Raw genomic sequence first — 16,103 nt, 5'->3', positions numbered from 1 at the left:
AAAATTGAGGTGGCTCAGTATTATAATAAGCTGAGATGGTAGAGGCATGAATCTTAATGGAGGAGAAAATTAGGCCTCTGTGGAGTAGCTCTGCTAGGTAATCCAGGATTTGAGGTAAGGAGGGCACTACTGTATCCTTTCCTTGAGACCGATTACAAGAACAATATATTTTCCACTTTTCAGCATAGGATTTCCTAGTACTAGGCCTTCTGGCCTCAAGAATGACGTCCAGCACCTGTTTGCTAAGGGTTGCTGGTGGTGTATTCAGAGGATAAGCCAGGCTGCAAGGTTTAGGGTTTGCAACTGTGGATGCAAAATATGTCCCTCCTGCTGAGACAGCAGGTAAGGTGTCTGGTGAAGGTGCCAGGGTGGCACTGTTGTCAGACTGTGCAAGAGTGGGTTCCAGTGCTGCCGTGGCCAGTTTGGGGCAATAAGAATTGTCCTTGGCCTGTCCTGTTTGATCTTGAGTAGTACTTTTGAGAGGAGGGGCAGAGGAAAAAAGGCATAAATTTAGAGGTTTTCCCATTTGAAGGATAGGGCATCCACCTTCCAGGCCCTGCTGTGAGGGTTCCTGGTGCAGAATTTGCTCAACTGGTAGTTCTCGGGGGAAACAAAGAGGTCCACCTCTGGTGTCTCCCATCGCTGGATTAGAAGGTTGAAGGTGTTGGGCTCCAATTTCCACTTGTGTGGGTCTAGGAGATTTATGCTTAAGTCGTCTGCCAGTGAATTTTGTTTGCCTGGCAGGAATTGAGCTTGTAGATGCACTTGGTTGCTCAAGGCTGTGTTCCACAGGGACATGGTTAACCTGCAGAGTGGGTAAGAATGGGTTCCCCCCTGCTTGTTTATGTACCACATAACTGTGGTGGTGTCTGTTTTTATCAGCAACTCTCCTGGAAGGATTAGGTATTTGAAGGCTGTCAGAGCATTCTGTGCAGCTAGCACCTCTTTTTGATTGATGTGCTAGAGAATTTTTCCTGGGCTCCACTTGCCCTGAATGCATTTGCCTGCCATGCGAGTCCCTCATGCATAATCTGATGTGTCTGTTGTTAGGGTTTGGGCGGCGAGGGGTTGAGTGAAAGGCAGTCCCTTGTTGTGGCTGCATGCTTCTTCCCACCAAAGGAACTCTGCCCTTGGACAAGGTATGATAGGAATGACTTGTTTCCAGGTCCTGAGAATGTTGGCACCAAAGACTTTTTAAGTACCACTGAAGTTTCCTCATATGCAGTCTTGCATATGGAATTAGCAGAATGCATGAGGCCATGAACCCTAGGGCTTGCAGTATTTTCCTTGCAGATAGCTGGGTTTTGGTGGCCATTTGTTTGAACTAGTTGGTCAAATAGACTTGTTTTTCTGGAGTGAGAAATGCCATCTGGGAAGTTGTGTTCAAGCTTGTTCCTAGGAATACAATTTTTTGACTGGGCACCAGTTGTGATTTCTTTTCATTGATGGTGTATCCCAATGAAGTTAGGAGTCTTTTTACAAATGCCAGGTGCTGAAGTAGCAATTACCCGACTGTCCACCTGAATAAGGCAATCGTCCAAGTATGGGAAAATTTGGATATTTCTATGCCTGTAGTATGTAATGGCCGGAGCCAGGCACTTTGTGAATACTCTGGGTGCAGTAGATAAGCCAAAGGGAAGTGCAGAGAATTGATAGTGCATAGAGCCTGGCCTGAAGCGTAGATATTTCCTGCAAGACTCCCTTATGGAGATGCGCAGATAAGGGTGACTAACCAGGCATCCTTGGCTAGCATAGGGAGAAGGGGTAAGCATTTTGAATTTTGGGACCACCAGAAAGGTGTTGAGAATTGATAGATCCAGGATTGGGCACCAAGAGCCCTCTTTTCTGGGCACCAGGAACAGTCTGGAGTAGAAACCCTGACCTCTTTGTTCTACTGGAACTGGCTGAATAGCACTGATATTGAGTAGGGAAAAGTACTTGCTTGTGGACCTCTGCCCACTGGTTTGAAGGAAGGTCTGGAAACCCACTTGGGGTTGGCAGTGAATGGAAGAAGAATCATCTGTACCCTTGGGATACAATGTTTACGACCCATCAGTCCTGAGTAATGGCCATCCAGTTTTTTGCATGAAGGGCAAGTTTTCCTCCTAGGGGCGCAAGTTATTGGGCAGGGCTGGGAAGGATAATTGAAAAGTCGTTGTGAACTTTTTCCATAATGGGGTGGCTTACCACTCCCTGTTTTTGAGGTGGGGGCACTCCATTGTTTATCTCTGCATACCCTTAGACTGTAGTCTGGGTGGTCTGTTACCCCTGGGTTTGGACTGCGAAGGCCTGGAAGGGGCTGGAAAGGACCAGTTTTTAGAAGGCCAATGCCTACTGAATCTAGGTGGTTGCACTTGTAAGATTTCTTTAACAGTTTGCATAGATTTAGCTTTTTCTTCCATCTTTTTAAAGAACCTCTTCTGCTTTGGTGCCAAGCAAACAGTCCTTATTTAAAGGAGTGTCTAGTAATTTTGATTTGGTTTGTTCCTTCAGCCAAGCATGCCTTCTCAGTACAGACCCGGTGACTGCTGCCCTGCAAGATGCTTCTAGGACATCAAAGTAAACCATCAACGACCAGCAAAAAACGATAGTGCGTATGGTTGTTTGTTGTCTAGGGCATCAAAGCCACACCGCAAAGTATGCCTACTAACTTGGTTTGCAGAATGCATTAACTCTTGTAAATCTTTATTTTCTGTACAATCAGAAAGGAACACCATTTTTTTGCTTAATTAGTTCCATAATATGTTGCTGGTACTTCAACATGCGAAACTGGCAATTCAAAGCTCTGATGGCAAGAGTTGCAGAGGTATATACCTTCTTACCCCATCTGTCTAAAGCTCTAGAATTCCTGTCTGAAGGGGTGGGGTTTTTGGCTGTAGTAGCTTTAACACCTTTAGGTCTCTGGGAAATGGTCTCTGGATCCACAGTAGGATTCTTAAAGATACATTTTTGAGACTCAGGTACTCTGTAGTACCTGTGAGGTTTTCTAGGGGCCAGTGGTAAATGTCTGGAGTAAGACTGGATTAATTGAAGACATCATCTACAGCATCCAGGACAGGGGGTATAGTTAGAGGCCTGTGCTGAGGCAAGTCTAAGAATTCTCTGAGTCTTTTTTTGGACTGAGGGTAGTCCTGGCATTCCCAGCTGAAATTCTCTCTCAAAATATGCAAGGTTTCACCAAAACAAAAATCCTCTGGAGGGGAGGCAGAGGGAATGAATTCCTCTGCATCTGAATCCTCATAGGTTGATAAGGGTATGTCCTGGTAATCAGAAGGGTCAGAGCCATCGGACTCCTGGTCTGTAGAATCAGAATGAAACTCAATTCTTTGTCTCTTAGCAGGGGAAGGCCGGCTTCCCCTAATTAGGGTAATAAGGTTGTCACCCTTTCTAAGCATTTGTTTTTGTGACATGGGAGCTTGAGCATGCACTTTGGTCATCGATTTTCTAGGCGTACTGCATACTCTGAGCCTGAGAAACTCGGTAGTTTTAGCTAAAAAAAAGTTGTCGGTTTAATTTGAACATCGGCAGGTCGGAATACACCCTCAGAAGCCGGTGCCTGCACAGTGGCTCCGGACCCATCCAAGTTAGAGACATCCTCAGGTTCCATAGTCGAAGAAGCATCTCGAGGCATACCGAACTCCAAATGGGTCTCAGCAGAGGCCTACGAATCTGTAAAAGCGGGCATCAGGGGCTGCAAAGGCACCTCACTGAGTACTGGCGACTAGCTTAACGAAAGCATCGTCGGAAGTTCTGGACGTATGCGGTATGTCTCCGTCTTTAACTTTACGTTTTTTCGGAAGATCGGTAGTTGGATGGCTTATCGAACCCATTTCAGAATACAGAGAAAGAGAGCAAAAGAATTTAGTGACAAAGATAGCCCGATGACAAATGGTTCAGGCGTTAAACAAGACAAAACCGACAGCGAGGGAAGTCGTGGTCTGGGCCTAAACAGGTGATGCAGTATGAATGAAAATCTCTGTGAGGTATTTGCTTTCCACAGGCAAGACAATTGTTAACTTCTTCTGACATCAGTTAGAGCAAGAAAATCCCCAATGAGGTACTTCGCTTTAGAAGACTTCAGGTTTGAAACTCGAAAAACGAAAATTTCAGGTAGCGGCCGATCGGCACTTGCGAACTGCTTCTGCTTCGGGCTCCTTCTCGGCAAGAAAGACTGATGTAATGGCATCGGTTGCCTGTTTTACACCCCTGATGACTTGACATCATGGAACAGGCGACAGCATCTGACGGAGAAATCCCAAGACTCTGGTATTCGGGCTGACTGAGGACTACCTGCAGGCAGATAACCTAAGTGTGATGACTGCAACAGTGAAACACGAAGAACATCTATACGGTGGGTCAAAGTGCTGGGAATGAACCTTCTTTTCATATAAAACTAAGCCATTCTTACAGAAGAAAGACATTTAGTACAAAGGCAGAAGAAAATCCCAAAGACTGACCACCACTGATTTGTATTATCAAAGGTGGTGAGGACCAGTCCTGAACCCTGTAATGATCTCTTTAGTTTTGTCTATAAAATTGATAGGTAAAACAATATAATTAGGTCTACGCACATTTTCCAAACACTTCTAAATATGTAACAACTGCTGGAAGGCTAAATAATTCTTCTAGAGATAGTTTGACCTAGAAATAAGTTCCCTCTCCATTCAAGACAAGAAGAAGGGTGCAAGCTCTCATATAAAACAAAGATTCCTTTCAAAATGCACATGGAGTGTAAGGTATGACAAGGTAGAATATTTAAGGGTACAGCCACCATAAGTTTATTTTAATGGTGGTGAGGAATGCATTCTGAACCATACCGCTCAAAACGTACAGATTTCTGCAGAATGTCCAGATTTTTGCCTCATATTTTTGGTCTGTTCCTCATAAAACGTGAGGTTTTCAGGCAAATCACTCAGGAATGAAGTCACTAAATAATGACATACATATGGGCTTCAGATTTTGCATTCTTCAGAAAATGCATGCTAACATAAATCCTGTAATTCTAGCAATTTTCTAAGTTTTTAAGAACAATACTTAAAGTCTTTCCCTATTTTTGGGCCATTGCCCCTCCCATTATTTTACACTTTGTCCAGATTTTGGAGTTAAGATGTTGAGAGGTACAATCTGAACACTGTGGCCATTCCTTTGGTGGTGTCTATTTGAGGGTAGGGTGTTAAATGTAAATATACTCATGTATATTTTTAAAAAACCTCCTTCTAACAATGAAAAATAGGTGAGGCTGAAGATAAGGCTGTTGGAATAGGTAAACTCAGATAGAACTTCTAGTTTCACTCCTGTCCTGAATGGAAGTTGAAGTCTCTGGGTAAAGTAGGATAAATACATGTAGATAGCTTCTTCAAAAGTATGCATCAGCTGATCATAACTATGGCCATCTGCAGTAAATACTGAAGCAAAGTAATACAACATCAAGGTGATATTTTTATAGAAAACTATGTAGTACAGAACACCACAACACTTGCAGCCTGAACCAGTATGTAGCAGAAGGTATTATATATGTTGATACAAGCTTTGTAAGAAAGTTCCACCCTTCAGCTCAAACAGGAAGGGAGGGGAGAGGAAAAGGCTACATAAGATGGCACAGTTTCAGTGATCTATTTTACTAAAAGACCACATCATGTTTATACACGCTACCAGTCTACCTACAGACATAACCACGTAACCAGAAAAAAGGTGTGGAATCTTTCTTGTAAGTTTGCATCATAGAAAACACTGGTCATATGCAAAAAGGAATGAAATAAAATAGTGCAAATACCACTTACCTTTACTGTCCTGACAGACAGGGGTTAAGATCAAGTAACTGCATCAGAATAACGCATCATGAAAAACTTACACCATCAGATACTCTTTGTATCCTTCTCAGAAAGAGAAGTAGGGCTGTACGTTAACTGGAGCAAGACTGAGTAAACTCCACCTCCAGTCAGGGCAGCGAAGAGGATCTGATATGGTACAAACTTAGCTACTGTTCTGTCCTATGTTAAATTATAGTCATGTATCAGCAAAAGCTAAGCAAGACAACTCAAATCCCACACACACCTTTCCTCTCCTGATAGATGGGATTACAGTGGGATTGTGGAGTCCGAGGAATGCAACCCCCCCCTTCAAAAAACATGCACAATATAACAATCCCTTTATCCTCCCCAGAAAAAGAAGTCACATGAATAAGGAGTAAAATACAACTTTAGTTAGGGCAGTCAAGGAGGGCTGATGGGTCAAATACCAGACAGAGCAATCCCAAGGGAACTGAATTAGAAGTACCCTATAATAAACAGATTGATTTCCAAAATCCAGATCTTTTGGCAGGAAAGGGAGGTAGAAAACTGTGTATTTCTGTAAGAATACCTCAAATCAGGGTGGACTAAAAAATCTGTCATTAAAAGCAGATAGTAAGCCTGGACAAACTCAAGCTCAACACTAATCGCACTGAGTTCACCCTAATACAACCCAGCTCTATGTGACGAAATCCAGGTAAAGTAAGCCTACACTGGTGTTTCAACTCTCTTGGTGTCAACAGTTTTAAGGTCTGTGCTAAAGAGGAGCAGTGATTCTGAGAAAAGCCCATACTGGCGCAGAGGTTAGTGACATCAAACATATGGAGTTGACAGGAATGATGGCACCGAGAAGCATTGTTGGGACTGGTAAAAGCCCACATCAGTGCCAAACTTAACAATGAAGATTTTCAACATTAAAAAGAGGGACAAGGTAGAGATTAAGCTCAACTTGACTTGAAGCTGCAAACAAACTAGAAAGTCAACATCTGACCATGACTGGGTTCAATGCAGACATGCAGAGTCAACTCTATTCAAACTCAAAACAGCCTTGGCAGAAGGCTGACATTTGACCGGGGCCTAAGGTTAGAAGCTAACATGGAGATTCACCTCAGTATCAAGTAAGAATTAGGCCTTCTGAATAACAGACTTTCAATCTGTAGCCAGGGTTGACATTGACATGAAGTGAGCAGGTACATTAAGGTGCACAATCCATATCAATATCCAGTCATGACTGACACCAAAGCAGAAAATGAGGCAAGTGAGTAGGACAAACTAAAAACGATTGAATCAACTGTCACAAAAACATTTACACCCATGAAATACAAGCTCAGAAATACATTCTTCCTAGACATATTCAGTACAACCATAAGCCGCAGATAAGAAAACAGCAGCTGAAAGCCTCATGATCCAATCAATATTTAAAGAAAAACAGGAACTAAAGATATTCCTTAATTATTCGTGGTCCTGAGTTCAAAAATGATGCCACAGTGAAACTCTGAACAAACTAAGAAAATCTGCAGAGCAAGAAGCTAACATAAGAAAATGGTGAACACTAAGAGAAAAGGAAGCAAATACGCTGAACTTTCAAACATTCTTTGGTCAGAAAAAAAAATAACACATTGCAATCCTTGTACAGATCAGAAAATTCACCTAAATTTCTAAAAAAAATTATGAAAGCACCCTAGTCCATTTACCAATGTGAATGAACCTGAGGTAAGGTTGGCATAACGGTTAAGGTCTTAACCTCACAGATTCAAGGGTACAGGGTTTGATTTTGACCTCCGGTTACTGGCTAGGCTTGTAATAGTTTGTAGAATGCAACCTAGTATTTTCCAATGAAACTTTATGCACAGCAAAACAGACTATGAGTGGAGTCCTCCTCTGCATAGGATTACTAGTAAAGGGGAAGAGATCTGTAGCCTAAGAAAAATGTTTCAGATGCCAAGATGACAGGGTCTTGCCACCCTATAACCCTGTTGGTGCAGTATGACAGGCTAGTTCCATCACATCAAGTATATACAAAGTAATGAAGTGTGGAGTAAGAGAGTGTAATGGAAAGGCATAATACTTACCTAACGTATCATCAGACCAGCGGGCTGGGTGGAGATAATGACGATTACACAATTAATTATACACAAGGAGTTGACAATACACAATTAATTATATGCAAGGAGTTGACGATACACAATTAATTATACACAATTAATTATACACAAGAAGTTAAGGACAGCAGTTTGAAAACTGACAACTGAAGAATGTTTTAAGAATGTATTACCTCCTGGAGAGGATAGTGACACATGGGATGCACTTGCAGCAGGAAGAGTAAAATGTGAATCAACACAAGGGTTGTTGATTGTGCTGAAGACAGAGGAAAGGGTGGCAGCAATAAATAAGGGGCAGCAGCAGCATAGGGATTGCTTACAACAGTTAGGTAAACATGACAGACCACAAGTCCGCTAGTAACAACATTTTTTAATAAGACTGTTCTCCTCTAGGGTAGGTACCACCACAGCTGTACCACTGTGTACTCTGAAAGACAACAGGCAAGCAGATAGGCATTTCACAGACTTGGAAGCATGCCAGCTATTCAGTGCCCAGATGCACATTGCTTAGAAAATGAAGTACATGTCCTACGTTCCTGGAAATAAAAGTCAGACAAATTCCTGCACACAGAGGTGGTCTTTGTTCTTTACACTCACCAAATAGGATTACCAGTCACAACAAGGCCAAACTCAACCTAGCACTGGAAAAGATCACCTGAAGGTTTCTGCACTGACACAAAAAACAAGGTGTGCTGCATGATGGCTACAGATAAAAAACAAAGCTGTTTAATTTCTCCAACATGACAGGTCATTCACCTCTTACACTCCCAAGCAGCTATTTGCAAAGTATCATTCTCCACTGGCTAAGATCCATGAAAGTGACTAGGAAGCATGTACATATAGGCATCTTACCTGAGGTAGTGCAGGTCAGAGATCTCCTTCATACACAACCAGCAGAATTCACAGCCACATACAGCACAGGTCATGTGATTACAGCTACCGTCGTTCATCTTGATGATGTAGGCACCACAACGTGGACAAGGTTTGATGTCATCAGCTGCAAGAAATGGATGCCTCAATTAATATACAAGTTCACACTGCCTTTCACTGATGATACACAGCTAAAAACATGGTCCAACCATGGAAATGACTTACTGTTCTCTTTTTTCACTACACATCACTGTACTTGTATCAGTAAACCAATGAACATTTTTTTTAAAGCTACCTCAGTTTCTACACTTGTCTAAGCTTAGGTGTTTAAATAATGGACATCAATTTCATATACAGACCCTTCACAGTACTGCAAACTTGACAGCTGTTACAGAACACCACTGCCTGATAACAGTTTTAATGGCAAAGACTGTAGCCATAACCATTAACAACTTACAGGACAGTTCTTCAGTATGAAAAAGAAACCACAAGTAGGAAAGTAGTGTGCATGTGTGTGTGTATCTACACATACACATATATAAAAGCATATGGTAAACTGTGGTATGTTTTTACTTCTGATGAGGAATGTAAAGTAAGCATTTCCCTTCTGAGACAATATCTTAACCTCCCAGTATAGAGACGCATAACAGAAGACAAAACACTATAATTTCCTTCTGCTATCACAGATTTTACTAAACCAACCAACTCACACTTTAAGTGCAACATTAAAACTATAACAGAAAAAAAAAAAAAAACTGATGGAATTGATTTTGTTTTTTAATTTCATCTGTTAAGTTCTAATACACATTTGTAAAACAAATCATAAGGCGCCAGGACCCAATACTAAATAACACAGGCCCTGCTGAGATATGACCATGTATGATACAAGCTGTCATACAGCTGTTTGCTTGGTCAAGTGGTTACAGATGGTGGACAGACCCATAGGATCCTTTTTATGCTATAGCTATCAATCCAACTTATCTGATGATACAAGACAGAAAAATTCAAAGGGAAGTAATATTTCATAGAAATGGTGTCTGATTATTGCAGCTATCCTCCTGCCCCAGATCAAAAAATACTAAAAGGTATTGGTGAATGTATGGGACAAACATAATGCAGGATTTATGTGGGGAGAGTGGACAGAACTAGATTGTTGATTAAGTGATATAATCAGTTTATCCAGAAAAGTACAGTTTTGTACCTACCATAAATGTAGATGTTCGAGGATCCCCATTGCTGCAGTCCTTACTATTGGGTAGTCCGCTGTCCCAGTCGGCCCGAATACCAGAGTATAAGGCTGACGTCGGTCAGGGCGCATTAGACTGACGTCAGTACGCCAGGGTACTAATGCGCATGACCGACGTCATATCCTCAGTCTTTTCTTGCCCCAGATGTCAGAAGACCCTAAAAAGACAAGGCCCAAAATACCTGCACCAAAATATATACAATATGTACAAGAATATATACAAAATATCAGCAGGTAACCTCACCTACACAACCACCCCTAAACACAGAGGGGAAGGAGGGAGGGTAAATTGGACTGCAGCAATGGGGATCCTCGAACATCTACATTTATGGTAGGTACAAAACTGTACTATGTTCTTCGTTCCCCATTGCTGCAGTCCTTACTATTGGGTAGAATCCCAAAGCAGAGGTAAGGGAGGCTGGCAAATCATAAAGAAGCAGGAGCTGACAACATGCCTTGCAAAACAGCTGTGGCAAAACCAGCCCTAGACTTAGAGTAGATAGGAAGGTGATAATGCTTAGAGAAAGTATGCACTGAACTCCAAGTAGCTGCTTCCAAAATATCCTTAGTTGCCACTCCCCTCAGAAATGCTGTTGAAGTGGCAGTAGCTCTAGTGGAATGCGGCCTAATCCCAGCTGGAATCTCCTTGCCATGATGGGAGTAACAAAATGCAATGCAAAAGCCAATCCACCTAGAAATAGTTTGTTTTGACACAGGCTTGCCCTGAACTCAAAGCAAAGAAACAAACAACTGCTGAGACTGCCTAAAATCCTTAGTCCTGCTTAAATAATAACGCAATTGCCTGTGTACATCTAAAGTGTGCAAAATCTTTTCCCCTTTATTTTGGGGGTCTGCATAAAAAAGTAGGCAAATGAATAGTTTGGTTTAAAGCCACACTAGAAACCACCTTAGGCATAAAGGAAGGATTAGTACGTAATGATACCCTATCCTTATGGAAAATCAAAAGGGCTCTACTGCCATAAGGGCCTGCAACTCAGACACCCTTCTTGCAGAAGTAATAGCCAACAGAAAAGCAGTCTTCCATGACAAGTATTTCAATTCAGCAGTAGCCGCAGGCTCAAAAGGTTGTAGAGTAAGTTTTTCCAACACAAATTGAGGTCCCAAGCAGGAGTAGGAGCTCTACGGGGGTCTAATATTCTTTGCCCTCTAAGAAACTGCTTGAACAAAGGATGCGAAAACAATGGTGGGTCACAATCATAGTGAGCTGAAATTGCTGCAGCATGAATCTTAATGGAAGAGAAGGACAAACCTTTGTCCAATAACTCAGTAAGATATTGAAGAGCCACACTCAAATTAGGCTCAGAAATCTCCAAATTCTTTGCTGTACTCCAAAATAAAAATCTCTTCCATTTTTCTGCGTACACTTTCCTTGTACTAGGTCTTCTAGCTTCCATAATCACATTTAAAACTTGTTGAGGAAGTTGAGACCTGCTGTGTTTCAACACAGAATATGCCAGGCTGTTAGATGAAGAGAGTGAAGCTTGACATTGAGCAGATGACCGTCCTTCTGAGATAACAGATGAGGAATCAGAGGTAAAGGCCATGGAGGCTTCCTTACCAGACTCCGTAGTAGTGGGTACCAGTGTTGCGAGGCCAATCTGGAGCTATCAAAATCATCCTTGGCCTGTCTTGTCTGACCTTTAATAGTACCTTTGGAAGAAGAGGCAGAGGAGGAAAGGCATACACATGAAGGTTTTTCCAACTGAAAGACAGAGCATCCACTTTCCAAGCTGTGTGATGAAACCCCTTTGTGCAATACTTTGGCAGCTGGTGGTTTAGTGGAGAAGCTTAACAGATCTATGTCTGGAGTTCCCCATGACACTGTCAATTTTTGAAATACATGAAGATCCAGTTTCCACTCGTGGGGATCCATGATTTGTCTGCTTAACACATCTGCTAAGGAGTTCTGTGCTCCGGCAGAAACCTTGCCTGAAGAGTTAGTTGCAAGAAAGCTTAGCGCAGTCTCCCATAAAATCATTGCTTGCCTGCATAGAGGATAAGAATGTGTTCCCCTTGCTTGTTGATGTACCACATGACAGTTGTGTTGTCTGTTAGAATCAACACCTGCCCTGGAAGAAGTAACTCCTTGAAAGCCATTAATGCAAACTGGACTGCTAACATCTCCTTCATGTTGATATGTAGATGCTGTAGTCTGGCAGGCCACTTGTCTTGTATCCACTTTCCATTTAGATGAGCTCCCCAAGCAATGTCCGAGGCATCTGTCGTTAAAATCTGACTCGCCTCTGGCGGGTCACAGAGAGTCCCTTGTTTAGGTGACATTCCTGAGCCCACCACAAAAATTCTTTTGAAGGCAAGGTATTATTTGAATGACAGTGTCCAAATCCTGGCAGTGCTGTGTCCATACATTTTGAGATACCATTGTAGCTTCCTCATATGCAGTTTGGCATTGGGAAGCACCAGAATACAAGATGCCATGAACCCTAATGCTTGAAGGACTGTCCTTGCAGTCAGCACGGACTGATGAGATAGTTGATGGAAGTAAAGTGATAGACTCTTTGTTTGTCCGGGGTTAAAAGGCCATCTGGGCTGCTGTATTCAGTCTCACACCCAGAAAGCACATGTCTTGAGAGGGTACTAGACTGCACTTTATTTCGCTCACAGAATACCCTAGGCATCTTAGCACTGCTATAACAAATTCCAGATGCTGTAGAAGGCCTTCCTTTTCTTGAGCCAGAATCAGGCAGTCGCCCAAGTAAGGATAGATTTGAATTCCTTGTAGCCTGAAGTAAGCTATCACTGGAGCCAGAACCTTTGTGAATACTCTGGGCAGTAGATAAGCCAAAGGGCAATGCAGAGAACTGATAATGAGAATTTCCAGCTCGAAACGCAGATACTTCCTGCAACTTAGCCTTATAGGCACATGAAGGTAAGCTTCCTTGAGATCTAAAGTTACCATCCAGTGATCTTTGCCCAGCAGAGGTAAAAGCTGTTGTAACGTCAACATCTTGAACTTGGGAATGTCCAGATAAGTGTTGAGGAGAGATAAATCCAAAATTGGTCTCCACGTGTTCCCCTTCTTTGGTACTAGGAACAGGCGAGAATAAAATCCTAGGCCCCTTTCTGATACAGGAACTGGCTGAATGGCCCCATCTGGAGTAACTGAGAAATTTGCTTGTGAGCCGCATTCGTTTGTGGAGGAGGAACGTCTGGCATGCCTTTGAAAGGAGGCATTGTATGGAAATAAAACCTGTAACCGTGGTGAATGATATCCAACACCCATCTGTCTTGAGTAATTAAATCCCAATTTCCTTTGAAAAGAGACAGTCTTCCTCCCAAAGGAGCTACCAGACGAGAATCTACTGGTAGCTGAAAAGGCAGGTCATTGGGTCTGTTTACGGAAGGACTGACCCCTGCCCTCACCAGAAGTCTGAGCAGGTGAACTCCCTGTTCTAGGCCTAAAAGAACCTTGAGCTCTGCCCCTACCACGTCTAGACCTACCCCTAGACTGGGAATCATAAGCAGGATATGTCCACCCCTTAGCAGGCCAATTTCTACTAAACTTCGGTGGCTGCACCTGCAAAAAATCTTTAACAGTTTGCATAGACTTAGCTTTGTCCTCCATTTTCTTTAAAACTGCTTCCACAGGAGAACCAAACAACACATCAGACTGTAAAGGAGCATCCAAAATCCTTGTCTTAACATGCTCAGCTAAATTCTGATCCCTCAACCAGGCATGCCTGCGAAGAACAGAACTAGTGGCAGCCACCCTCGAGGAGGCCTGTACAGCATCAAAACCACATTGCAAAGAATGCTTACCCACTTGTTCAGACACATGAACCAAATCCAGCAACTCTTTACACTCAATACCTTCCGCCAAAGCATCCACCTTAGATTTCAATTGTGAAAGGAGATAATTTTGATATTTTAGCATGTGAAACTGACAATTCAACGCTCTCATGGCTAGAGTGGAAGAAGTATACACTTTCTTTCCCCACCTATCCAAAGCCCTTGCCTCTATCAGTGGGAACAGGATTTTTAACCACAGAGGCCTTAACACCTTTAGGCCCCTGAGAAACAGTTTCTGGGTCCGCCCTAGGACTCTTAAACAAATACTTATGAGCTTCAGGCACCCTATAGTACCTATCGGGTTTAACAGGAGCAGGAGGCAAAGAGTCAGGGTTCAGGGAAGCCTCTGCAAAACATCTTCCACCACATTCAACACAGGAGGTATAGCTAAGGGCCTATGCTGGGGTAAAACAAGAATTCCCTAAGCCTTTTCCTGGAATCAGAGTAATCCTGGCCTTCCCATTTAAAGTGCTCCCTCATGGAATGCAGAGTCTCTGAAAATGAGAAATCCTCAGGAGGAGAAGCTGTAGGAGTGGAATCATCCACATCAGAATCAGAATAAGGAGGATACTCCTGCAACTCAGAAACCCTTCTGCAGAAGTAATGGCCAACAAAAAGCAGTCTTCCATGACAAGTATTTCAATTCAGCAGTAGCCGAGGCTCAAAAGGTTGTAGAGTAAGTTTCTCCAACACAAAATTGAGATCCCAAGCAGGAGTAGGAGCTCTTCGTGGGGGTCTTATATTCTTTGCCCCTCTTAGAAATTGCTTGAACAAAGGATGCGAAAACAATGGTGGGTCACAATCATAGTGAGCTGAAATTGCTGCAGCATGAATCTTAATGGAAGAGAAAGACAAACCTTTGTCCAATAACTCAGTAAGATATTGAAGAGCCACACTCAAAGTAGGCTCAGAAATCTCCAAATTGTTTGCTGCACTCCAAAATAAAAATCTCTTCCATTTTTCTGCGTACACTTTCCTTGTACTAGGTCTTCTGGCTTCCATAATCACATTTAAAACTTGTTGAGGAAGTTGAGACCTGCTGTGTTTCAAAACAGAATATGCCAGGCTGTTAGATGAAGAGAGTGAAGCTTGACATAGAGCAGGTGACCGTCCCTCTGAGACAACAGGTGTGGAATCAAAGGTAAAGGCCATGGAGGCTTCCTTACCAGACCCCTCAGTAATGGGTACCAGTGTTGCCGAGGCCAATCTGGAGCTATTAAAATCATCCTTGGCTTGTCTTGTCTGACCTTTAGGAGCACCTTTGGAAGAAGAGGCAGAGGTGGAAAGGCATACACATGAAGATTTTTCCAACTGAAAGAAAGAGCATCCACTTTCCAGGCTGTGTGATGAAACCTCTTTGTGCAAAACTTTGGCAGCTGGTGGTTTAGTGGAGAAGTTTAACAGATCTATGTCTGGAGTTCCCCCTGACACCGTCAATTTTCCAAATACATGAAGATACAGTTTTCACTCGTGGGGGACCATGATTTGTCTGCTTTACACATCTGCTAAGGAGTTCTGTGCCCCGCAGAAACCTTGCCTGAAGAGTTAGTTGCAAGCTGAGCGCAGTCTCCCATAAAATCATTGCTTGCCTGCACAACGGGTAAGAATGTGTTCCCCCTTGTTTGTTGATGTACCACATGACAGTTGTGTTGTCTGTTAGAATCAACACCTGCCCTGGAAGAAGTAACTCCTTGAAAGCCATTAAAGCAAACTGGACTGCTAACATCTCCTTCATGTTGATATGTAGATGCAGTAGTCTGGCAGGCCACTTGTCTTGTATCCACTTTCCATTTAGATGAGCACCCCAAGCAATGTCTGAGGCATCTGTCGTTAGAATCTGACTCGCCTCTGGCCGGGTCACAGAGAGTCCCTTGTTTAGGTGACATTCCTGAGCCCACCACAAAAATTCCTTTTGAATGCAAGGTATTATTTGAATGACAGTGTCCAAATCCTGGCAGTGCTGTGTCCATACATTTTTGAGATACCATTGCAGCTTCCTCATATGCAGTTTGGCATTGGGAAGCACCAGAATACAAGATGCCATGAACCCTAAGGCTTGAAGGACTGTCCTTGCAGTCAGCCCGACTGAAGAGATAGTTGATGGAAGTAACTGGAAAGATTCTTTTGTTTGTCCGGGGTTAAAAGGCCATCTGGGCTGCTGTATTCAGTCTCACACCCAGAAAGCACATGTCTTGAGAGGGTACTAGACTGGACTTTATTTCGCTCACAGAATACCCTAGGCATCTTAGCACTGCTATCACAAATTCC

At 42.8% G+C, this 16,103-nt stretch overlaps 1 protein-coding gene across 2 annotated transcripts in view; it reads right to left on the bottom strand.

Moving 5' to 3' along the window:
• Nucleotides 1–16,103, bottom strand: part of RNF19B (ring finger protein 19B) — a 645,200-nt gene that overhangs the window by 40,870 nt on the left and 588,227 nt on the right. For both annotated transcript variants that reach the window (XM_044059923.1, XM_044059924.1), the window contains exon 5: nt 8,744–8,888. In XM_044059923.1, the coding sequence (XP_043915858.1) occupies nt 8,744–8,888 (145 nt within the window). The remainder of the gene's footprint in view (nt 1–8,743; nt 8,889–16,103) is intronic.

Source organism: Protopterus annectens, chromosome 1.part2, assembly GCF_019279795.1.
Source record: "Protopterus annectens isolate FY-2018-M chromosome 1.part2, PAN1.0, whole genome shotgun sequence".
Taxonomy (NCBI): domain Eukaryota; kingdom Metazoa; phylum Chordata; order Ceratodontiformes; family Protopteridae; genus Protopterus; species Protopterus annectens.
The sequence above is the reverse complement of the archived record's forward strand: the minus strand, read 5'-3'. Positions and strand labels throughout refer to the sequence as shown.